At 29.2% G+C, this 11,406-nt stretch overlaps 1 protein-coding gene across 1 annotated transcript in view; it reads right to left on the minus strand.

Annotated features, from left to right (window-relative positions):
• The window catches only part of LOC101494338 (kinesin-like protein KIN-12F), a 5,757-nt gene extending 812 nt beyond the window's left edge, over nt 1–4,945 (minus strand). The window contains exons 1-15 of the mRNA XM_073365292.1: nt 4,578–4,945; nt 4,288–4,425; nt 3,989–4,072; nt 3,753–3,878; nt 3,603–3,662; nt 3,455–3,508; nt 3,251–3,343; nt 3,060–3,155; nt 2,770–2,918; nt 2,491–2,637; nt 2,254–2,383; nt 1,120–2,163; nt 933–1,031; nt 735–851; nt 1–645 (exon numbers count right to left, since the gene is read on the minus strand). Coding sequence (XP_073221393.1) covers nt 1–645; nt 735–851; nt 933–1,031; nt 1,120–2,163; nt 2,254–2,383; nt 2,491–2,637; nt 2,770–2,918; nt 3,060–3,155; nt 3,251–3,343; nt 3,455–3,508; nt 3,603–3,662; nt 3,753–3,878; nt 3,989–4,072; nt 4,288–4,425; nt 4,578–4,808 — 3,213 coding nt within the window. The 5' untranslated portion in view covers nt 4,809–4,945. The remainder of the gene's footprint in view (nt 646–734; nt 852–932; nt 1,032–1,119; nt 2,164–2,253; nt 2,384–2,490; nt 2,638–2,769; nt 2,919–3,059; nt 3,156–3,250; nt 3,344–3,454; nt 3,509–3,602; nt 3,663–3,752; nt 3,879–3,988; nt 4,073–4,287; nt 4,426–4,577) is intronic.
• Nucleotides 4,946–11,406: the final 6,461 nt, after the last annotated feature.

Below are 11,406 nucleotides of genomic sequence, written 5' to 3' on the forward strand. Positions count from 1 at the left end.
TTCCCTCTCCACCCTCAATGCAGAAAGCTCGGCGGCAAGAGATTTGGCAAAGCGGGCATGACCCCTTTTTCCAGCTTTTGCTGCCGCCTTCTTCACTTCGGCTATGCCATGCATTACAGCATTGTGTTTTGCAACCAAATCATTATACTTTTCTTGGAGGTCAGCATAGTGTTCTACCATTCTAGCATGTCCAAGAACCGATCTTTTCAGTGCATCATCTAACTCCTCAGTGCACATCTTCTCTAACCTCAATTCCTGCTCCACCCTTTCTGCTCGATGCCGGTTGGCCTCGAGATCAACTCTTAGTTCGTCAGTAAGGCAAATCCACTCACTTTCCATTTCTGTCCATCTCTCTCTTTCTTTCTCAAGCTCTTCCTCACCATTATTAGCAAGAGAAAATACACCACTTTTTCGCAGTTGAATAGATCTTGATATTAATGAAGATCTCAGTTTGTCGGTGGACATTTTAACTGGTGCGTCACTGCATAATTGCAGCTTGCTTCTCAAATTCTGAATTTCCTTGAGAAGTTCTTCCTTCTCAGTAACATCAAAAGAGACGCTTCTTTGAGTTAATTCTTCCCGGACCTCTTTAATTTCACATTTTTCTTCTAAGCGACTGTCGTCTGAGGAAGTGCTCCTCAGAAGCTGCAAACAACATAAAAGTACATTTAAGGGTCAGTTCCAAAATTTAAACGGATAGAACTTTGGATTGTAAAATACAAACAACAATGAACCTTGCATTCATCTTTCACTGAGTTATTGTCCTCTTCTGCCAGTTCAATCTGCTTGCTACTTTCTTGACCATACACAATGATGGAGTTTAGTTCTTTTTCTTCTTTAAGTTTCTCCACCTTAACAAATTCAAAACAAAAATTCAGCAATGTAAAGTCAAAACCACATACATAATTTATGAGGGTCAACAATACTCATACCAATTGATTTAGTTCATCAATTCTAGCTGCTTGCTCCTTGCAAACATTCTCGAGCTCCTCTTCTCTCGTGATTTCTTTTTCCATTATACTCTCCAAATCCTTGAAGAAGAAAAAGTGACACATGAGTTTAACAAAATAAATTATGGAAGAACTTTAAAGAAATTTAACAAACAGATACAAGACATACTTTTGGAGCCTTATCTGTTGGTCCATCCAGATTTCCTGCTTTGGCAGTGTCAATGCACGACTTTAAGCTACCTCTAACCTCACTTGAATCCTGATCAGATATCTTTTTATGGCAAGAATCGCAAAGCATTGTAGCAGTTCTCTCATCAATGGAATATTTCTTCTGTTGCATTGTTGGATCGCAAGAATCAGCAAAGCTTAAGCGCCCAAAAGAGAAAGAAGTAGAGGATTTATTCAATGATGAGTTCCGCTGATGACAATCAATTATCTGCAATCCTCTCTTAAGGCTTGCTGCCAAGGACTCAGTCGGACCAGGAAAAACCTTGCTCAATCTTAGTGAGGATCGCATAAGTTCATCCTTTGTACATGACTGTCCCAACAAACCCTTAGTGGAACTTGAATTCTCCTCTGCCACTTTCTTTGAACTTCCAAGACAACTAGATGAGAAGGCTACACTCTTCCTCTGTATATTCCTGATTTTTGGAGACTCGGACTGTTGCGGTTCCTCAAGCATTGGAGACTGATAGGATGAACTGACTGAAATGCTATCTGTGAATGAAGATCTAATAGCCCTTGAGGTGTTGTTGGCTGATGCATACAAGGTGTTGGCTGATGCGTACAAGGTGTTGGCTGATGCATACAAGGTGTTAGCTGATGCCTCACTGTCTTCATGACTAAGCTTGCTCAATGTTTCTCCGGAACATACTTCCCCTTTTTCAATTTCATCATCACCACAAGTGTTATCTGCATCACAATTTTCCTCAATTGAATAATACTGGGCACAATCTTCACTGACAGATATGTCTTTAAGATTCCCGTCACATGAACTATAAAACTCATCAATCTGCTGGCGTAATTCCCTTATGTCCTCCTCGTCCACATTCGCCTCTTCATCAGAATCATTATCAATGTTAGGTAGGAGTAGAGAGCGGTTTAAGCTGACCCTCAACTGATTAAGGCTCTCTCGAACATTCTGTACATGGAAGTATCCATTTTTATTCCCATCTGAGCTATGAACATCAGCCTTTGCTCTAATAAGTTCTTCCTGCACCGAAGAAAACATAGGGTACAATTTCCAGATATGCATTAATCCTTTGTAATATATTTGCATTGAAGTTCTGGAGATGAACAATACCTTCAGCAGTCGGATTTTATCACTCAAATCATTAACATCATCCTCCTTTATTTCATTGATAACAGGCTCATTTCTAATGGATCTTACTCGCTGTCCAAATCTGAGTGTGCACAGCGTTTCGCCATTATTCCTACAATACAATCAACAAGTGCAATCTTTACAACTAGAAATGAAATATACATTTTTATTATTAGGCTTACACGCAAATAAACAATGTTCTTCGATTGAGGAAATTACTTGTTATCTGGGGTGATGGAACAGATTACTGAGAGTTTGGCATTTCCACCGAGTGATTCACTTAGTAAACGTGTTAAACAGGAATTTCTGTTCGGAATTTCTGCTTTTCCCAAGCAATTTTCTTTAGTCAAAGCATCTACTAAGTGCCTATACCAATGAAACGAAACAGGGGTCACAAAGAATGAAATAAGTAAAACAGGACAAATATTTTAATTTCAACCAACATAACATCAAATAGCTGTAAAAAAAATGTAATTTAGTCATGAATGGCATCCTTACCCTAGTTGCGATAAGGACTTCTTTACATTTTTGCTTTCCTTTAGACATTGTCTGCCTGCACCATCAACTTTGTTCTTGTCCTGTCCAGCAAGATCAATAAGGCTAATTCTGCTACTTTTTGAACTACTGAAACCATTTATTGAGGTTCCCTGCAGCACCAATCAATAAAAATCAGACATCGCAATTAACTAAAAGAGAAAATTAACAATATAAACCTGTCTTCAATCTTGAATAAAAGAAATGATAGTATCCATAGCCAGTCATGTTAAACAGAATTATACTGGCAATACCTTACACCAAGACTCAATCACCAAAGTGAAAATTATATGTGATCTAGAGCTCTTAGAATTTAAGGTTGTTGCTCCAACTTTTCTGCTCGAGAGGCCCTGCAGCATATAAAGATCACATCAACTTGGCTCATTAAGAATTTCCTTATTCAATTTTCAACAATATTTGCTTTGAAGCTTCCCCGTGTTCCTACCTTGATCAGAATTTGTGTCACGTCATCATAGCTAGTGACATATTCCTCAGTCAGATTCTCTATATACAATGCATTTTTTGAGTCATCTTTCATCTGTGATTATTTGAACCAAGCCATAATAAGCACGCAGCAATGAAAACAAAAATGGTTTTTAGGTAACGTTTTTATGACAAAACTGTATCACCGAGGTAGCCATATGCTTACCTCAAGGTTCCGCTGGGTTGGATCAAGTAAATCCCCAACTTGTTCGTTGTAAATCTGTTTCATACAACAACAAAAAAGACAATTATCATATGACCAAGGGAACAATCCCCGAAATTGCCACATTGATAGAACTTTCATAAAGAATTACCTCAAGAAAACAACACCGACATTGATAGTTGAACTGTTTCCCCTCAGACATGCGCTGCTCCTAATATAGTTATTCCAAAAACAGTCAAGACTGAAAATACAGAAGCCAAAAATCCAAGCATTAGCAGTTTAAGCAAGAAGTAAAACATACCTTTTCAAGCTCAGAAAACAACATTTGGAAGAGCCGAGGTACAATTCCTTTGTGACTATGGGCCGAGGGCTCCTCAAACATTGCACTTGGGGGACCCCACATTGTATAAGTCTTTCCACTTCCAGACTAGAAAAGAATGAAAAAAGAATAAACCTCAACTAATAGTCTATCAAAAATACCAGACACATTTTTCCCTACCAAAAGGTTGAAATAATAAATCAAACATTGAATTATACCTGGCCATATGACAGAATTGAAGTGTTGTAACCAGCTAAAGCATCTCTAACCAAGGGAACTCCCACCGACTGAAAAATGTCTTCCTGAACAAAACAAACAGAAACTCAACATAAATCACACATATCTTCCTTCTCTTATGACTTATGAGCATAGAGCATCAACATTGTATCAAATAAGGTAAACTAAAACTACTAGTTGTTTCTACTTAGCAAGCATGTATATCAATCCTATGAGAGAAAATTATGGAAATAAAAAAAAAAAAATCATAAATAGCAAAAAGTGAAGTGAAGTAATTTACCTGACTTGTGTTGGAGTCAAATACCGAATCAAAATTAAATTGCCTATCCCCAACACTCAAGGTATCAGAAGAAACCTTCTTAACGGTTCGATCTCCTATTACTCCGTTATCACTTGTAGGTCTAATTCGTACTACAACCTGTTCCAAATCAAAATTATGAGCAAAAATAGAAAGTAAAAAAACAAAAAGCATCCATTTTTACATACACCCATGACTGGGATTACAGATTAAAGCTTCAATTGTCATAAATTAAGCCAAAAAACGAAAGAAAAAGAAAATTGGTAGTTTACCTTCACTGATGGATCCAATTCAAGAGTGGGTTTCGATTGGGATGAAATTAGGGTTTTGGAGTGTGATTGTTTGACTGTGAGAGGCAACGATTGGTGGTGGTCGTCCTGAATAATGTTGGGGTCTGTAGGGGGAGTATTTTCAGCATCTGAATTTGGGAATTTAGGGTTTGAAGTAGATTTTCGTTTGGAAGAAAATGATCTAGGAAGAAGGTTTCTGATAGATGAAGACATGGTTTTGGACGAGGAAGAAAACAATGTAGAAATAGAGAACAATGTGATAGCTGAAAGAGAAAAAGAGAGAGAGAATTGAGACAGGGAAAGCGAGAAGATTATGGAAAACGGTGTGATTTTTAAGTTATGAATTAAGAAAGTGAAGTTGTCTGTAGTTAAGGAAGGAGATCATGAAAAGCTTGAATTCAAACTGAGATGACCGTTGCAAATGAATAATGTAAAATGACTAGACTATCCTCTTCTCCAACAGCTAAATTCTTTTTTCATTTGGATAAACTCTTTACAAAATTTTCTTATCTTAAGTTATAACAAAAAAAAAAAATAATAAGGAAAAACTTATGTACACTTATATATTATATGATTTTTGTATCGTTGAATTATAAAAATAAAACATATGTATTAATTCTATTAATCATTATTAACTTACACAATTATGAACTTTTAGATTCAAACGCAAACAAGACGTTCAACTTAATAATATCGACATTTAGCAATTGAAATGAGATTTATGACAAAAATTAATTACTTTAACTACTCTAAAATGTGTTAAGTTACGTAATATTTAAGAAAACTGTGGCTAAGAAAGCAAAAATAAATCAAAAGATTTTACTGTAATAAAAGAAATAAATAAATGTAAAGACTTGTATTTAATTGATTGAATGTGTCTAATGCAATTTACATAATTAATATTAATAAAAAAAGATAGTAACACATTAACTATACAGTACAAGTGTCTAAAAATTATAGTGATCTACTAATACTCCTTTTATATCTTTTTGTCGATCAATTGAATTTTCTCCCTTTATCATATGATCTTTTGAAATGAATATGTTAATGATAAGTTGTTATGATTATGTCAACAGAGTCATCTTAATGTTTTTGGAGGTCTTATTCAAATCTAAAAATTAGATCCATAAAATTATAAAAATCTAACATCAAGATTTAAGATTGTTGGAAACAGTTGTTGTCATATACTTAGTGGTGAAAAATATAAATATGTATTTTAAATATAATGTGTAAATATAAAAATTTAGAGTGTTCAATACTGAGCACTCCCCAATGTTAAATTCTTTTTTCATTTGGATAAACTCTTCACAAAATTTTATTACCTTTTAGTTACAAATTTTTGTAATGGTATAGGCTAAGGAATTGGTGTATCGTCAATTATTTTAAAAGTATTAAATTATTCTCTTCAATGCAAAAATTTTAAATTTTGATTTTTTTTTTACGTAGTAACACTTATAATATAATATTTAAAAAGTTTAAAAACATTATGGACAAGCGTATTAGATAAAGTTATAACAAAGAAAATAATAAGGAAAGACTTATGTATACTTATATATTATATGGTTTTTTAATCGTTAAATTATAAAAATAAATATATGTACTAATAATATTAATTATTATTAACTCACACAACTATGAACTTTCAAATTCGAACTCGAACAAGACATTCAACCTAACAATATTGACATTTACCAATTAAAAATAAGATTTGATGACAAAAATTAATTACTTTAACTACTCTAAAACGTGTTAAGTTATGTAATATTTAAGAAACCCGTGACTAAAAAAGCAAAAATAAATCAAAAGATTTTATTGCAATAAAAGAAATAAATAAATGTAAAGACTTGTATTTAATTGATTGAATGTGTCTAATGCAATTTACATAATTAATATTTATAAAAAAAGATAGTAAGACATTAACTATACAATACAAGTGTCTAAAAATTGTAGTGATCTACTAATACTCCTTTTATATATATTTGTCCATCAATTGAATTTTCTCTCTTTATCATATGATCTACTAAAATGAATAGGTTAATGATAAGTTGTTATGATTATGTCAGCAGAGTCGTCTTAATGTTTTTAGATGTCTTATTCGAATTTAAAAATTAGACCTTTAAAATCATAAAAATCTAACATCAAGATTTAAGATTGTGAGAAATAGTCGTTGTCACATACTCACTATTACTGAACGCTCACCAATATTAAAATAGCAATATAATTTTATTAAAGGTTATATTATGAAAAAAAAATTAGGAACCATGTATCAATATTTTGATTGAACTTGATTGTTGATTATGTATGTCAATGTCCCATGCAATCTCTAGGCTCTTAACACTCTTGAACAACTTTTTTCTTATAAATATGAACATTTCAACCCTAGGTATTCACTTCTAATTATACTACAAGATTTTCAAGTCTTCTAAATCCTTAAAGCTCTCTAATATTTTTCATCACAAAATTAATCATGTCTTATATATTTTCTTCTAGTTCTGATAATCAAAGTCACCAACAATACTTCTTTCAATTTGACTCTTAGTCAATCTCCTACGCCTGCAGAAGAGGAAAATATGATGCAAACCTTATCTCGAGTTCCCTTATCACCATACACTTAATACTTAGAATACTACTTTTATCAAATTATCCTCATTAATTATTGATGCATTATCAGTGTTATAAATACATAATAAAAGATTTTGTATTGAAAATTTTAGGTTTTATATTGGAACTAATTCATTTTTACAAAAATGACTTGTAATGTGTGGGATGTCACTCTTTATAAACTATTATAAAATTATATCTCTTATCTATGTGAGACTTGTATTTTTTTTCAATACATCACATCAATTATGCACTATCAAAATTGGTGCGTGTATATAAGTGGTGGGTGACCCGATCAAATAGGTTCTTATATCATCTTAGGTTTTATATTTGACCTAATTCATCTTGACAAAACCGTTTGTAAGGTGAGGTCTGTAAGGTGAGGGTGTCATTTTTTTATAAACTATTAATAGAACTCTATAATAGTTTATAAAAAATGATACCCCTCACTTTACAAATTGATTTTTAAAAGATGAATTAGATCCAATATAAAATTTAAAGATAATATACCAAAGCTTACTTGATCGAGCTATCCACCATTTATACACATGCATCAAGCCTAATAGTGTTGGACGCGAGTGACACCCCTAATCTTATTAGCCAAATTTATAAAGATAAGTGAAATTGGATATAAAAATAATACCTATAAAAAAATGATGAAAATAGTATTAATTAAATAATATAATTAAAAATTAAAATCGTCAACTATTTTGAGATAATATTTTTTTACAAATAAGCAATTATTTTAGTATGGAGGGATATATATAACAACTTTCATTAACTCCAAATAATAATAATAATAATAATAATAATAATAATAATAATAATAATAATAATAATAATTTAATAAATCAAAATAATAAAATTTTATAGAAACTAAAAATATATTAAACTCTTATAATAATGCATTTAAAAACAAAAACACTTAATCTATTCAATATTGTACAACATGTTCCAAAATGTTAAAAAGTAAAATTCAATGATTTGTCTAAACATCTCTATATAATAAATAATTTTTTTAACATCTTATTTTTTAGTCCTTCCACTTTTACTCGTTCAATGCCATGACAGTTTTACCCTTTTCAAACTTTAATTTTCTTTGATGTGGTTAATAATTTTTTAATTCGAAATTATAAGGTGATTTAGAGAAGTTAGAACCATAAAGAGATCACTATTTTAATTTTTCATTCTAATAAAATTAATAACTAATTACTAATATTAATTATGCTTTAATTTCTCATTCTAATAACATTAATAACTAATTACTAATATTAATTATTTAAAAAATATTTAATATACGCCCTTGATAACTACTACAAGCATAAACAACTAATTTCATAGTTATCAAAAAAATTATTTAAATACAATTAAATTTATAAATCTTATGTAAAATATAAATCAAATTTATTAAACTGTATTTTTTTAATATTAAACATTCAATTATTCACATTAAATGTTTTTTAAATTAAATGAAAGGTATAATATTAAAAAATATAACATTAAATAATTCAAAAATAATTAACGTTTGCTTATAATATTGTTCAAGATTTGAAACTTTTTCTCTCTCATCTATAATTGTACTACTATATTGCGATTTTTAATTTACAAATAAGTAGTAAATTAATAAGATATATACTAGACTTATATATTCATATAAACAACTAACTAACCAATTAACTAGGCTAACAAAAAAGTATTGGTTAAAAACTAAGACTAAGTCTAACAATCTAAATTAATTAGATATATGATAGACCTTAAATACTAATTCCTCACTTATAATATGCTTACTATATATTAGTGACAATATTTATTTTATGATAAATTAGTTATTTATTAAATATACTAATGTAAGAAGGGGAAATGTAATTCAAAATATGGATAAGATTTGTTCACATTCAATCCTTACAATTCAACACAACAAAAAATATTTTAAAATTCTCCGAATAACTATAATTTATTTATTTACTCATTCTTTTGCTTTTCTAATATAAATTAATATGACCACGTGGATCCTCAATTTTAAACCAAGCAAGTCTCAATAAATAATTTTCCAAAAAAAGAAAAATAACATTAATAGGAGTACCTATTTGTTATGAAATTTTATTTGGTAAGATTATTGGAGATAGTCTAACAACATATTCTAAAGTCTCACGTGGTATCCACATCAAATCCTCAAATGTTAGAAATTTAGTAACTAATATAGCTTTATTATTGGTCAATACTAATTAGTTTCACTTAGACGTAAAAAATATGTGAAAGCTTTATACACAAATCACGGCATGCATATACAAAGTGTGTCAAAGACCAAATGAGATTAGATGATAATAAAAAGTAGAAACACACATGAAAGTACTTCAATATACATGCACCTTTTACTTCACTACATCTCATCCATCCTTATCAACGTCAAAAGAGAAAGAAAAAGCAAAAGAATAAAATACAAAGGTCAAAAATGCATTTTGAGATATTTTTTTTTATATGTGTATGTATATATCATCTATCCATTATCTATTTTTCTTAGGAAATATATTATTTTTTTAAAGAAAAAACTACTACTCGATTGATAAATGATCATATGATTTTTTCTTGTCTCTTTTTATAATATTTATTTTACTTTTTCAACTACATTAATCATTTATTTACAAACATTTTATTAATTATGTTATATCCTTTTTTTAATAAATATTAAATAAAATTATAAATTAATTTTCTCTCTTAAAAAATAAACTAATCAAATAATCTAAATTATCAACAAATTTAATATTATAATAATTTTTTTTTAATTTTCATGATTTATTAACCGAATTTTATATATATAGAGACGATATTTATCTCAATCTCAATCATAGGGGAAAAAATCCTTCAAGCTACGCATCACATGTAGGAAATTCAACATGATCCAAAGGGTGAAGACACAGAAGACTAGTCAATACTAGTGGGTCATATCTTGGAAATGAGATGTGTATGATTGAATAAAACTTGATACATTTCAAAAATCAATGGTTTCAATTACAATGCTATTTATGCTATTCAATCAGTACTAACCACAATTCTATTTAATTAGTATTTTTTTATCTAGTTATAAAATTCTAAATTTAAATTTGAGATATAATATTCAATCTATTAATATAATATTAATATTTATCAATTGAATTATATTTTAGATATTAATTATTATATTTTGTTTTGTATTATAGGATTATTATCGATCTTAGTAAAATATGGTTAGAAAACAAATTTAAAATGAAATATATGTCAAAGATAAAAACATTCGGTTTCCAAAAATTGGTTATTTTGTCTCCTTCACAAAGTGGTGTTAGTAAAACACATTTCTCTTATATAATTAAATATTGTTTTTTCCTTGAAAGACACAATTGAGACCGTTAAAAGTGATATTGCTATTATAATTCACTTAATAACTGCAAAAACATTGTTACGTAAAAGTTAGCTTTTGAATGTCGAATTTTTTCTTTTCACATTTAAGTTGAGTAAATCTAGCTGCCAAATTATTTGAAAATAAATAAACAAATTATAATGATAACTTGATAAGGGTATCTTGAAAATAAATAAACAAATTATAATGATAAATTAAATTATTTTGAATCATACAATTACTGTACGGGAAGCCGTTGGATTGAAAATCAATGGTAAAATTGAATGGTTGAGATATTGCTATTTGAATACAGATAATCCATTTCCCTCATTATTATTATGTGATACCTCCAACTCTCCAAGTCATTTTGAGTTGATGAGTAAAGCAAAGTACAAGACCCTCACCATTATTAATATTTGATTTTTCTGTACAACTTTGGTAGATATTAGTTGCACAATATATTGGTGAAGCATATGCCATGGGACCCACGACTGTAGAAAAATAGCCAAATTTCTAGAACTTCAAAAGCAAAAGCACAAAAGTGGGTGGTTTTTATATTATTATTGAGTTTTATTACAATTTTATTCTCTGTTTTTATTAATTTATCAAATTATGATATAACATATATATTTTAAATAATGTAGTATATGGTAAGATAATATAGAATGATTAATATTTATGAAGTTATAATAAATTTTTTTAAAAATTTAATTTTCAATTTTAACTTTTTTTATATTTTTAATTTAATAATAATGAATAAATAATTAATTTATTTAGATGATTCTATATCATAAAATTATATGTTATATAATTTAAAGTATGTCAAATTGACACTCT

Source organism: Cicer arietinum, chromosome 2 (genome assembly GCF_000331145.2).
Source record: "Cicer arietinum cultivar CDC Frontier isolate Library 1 chromosome 2, Cicar.CDCFrontier_v2.0, whole genome shotgun sequence".
Lineage (NCBI taxonomy): Eukaryota > Viridiplantae > Streptophyta > Magnoliopsida > Fabales > Fabaceae > Cicer > Cicer arietinum.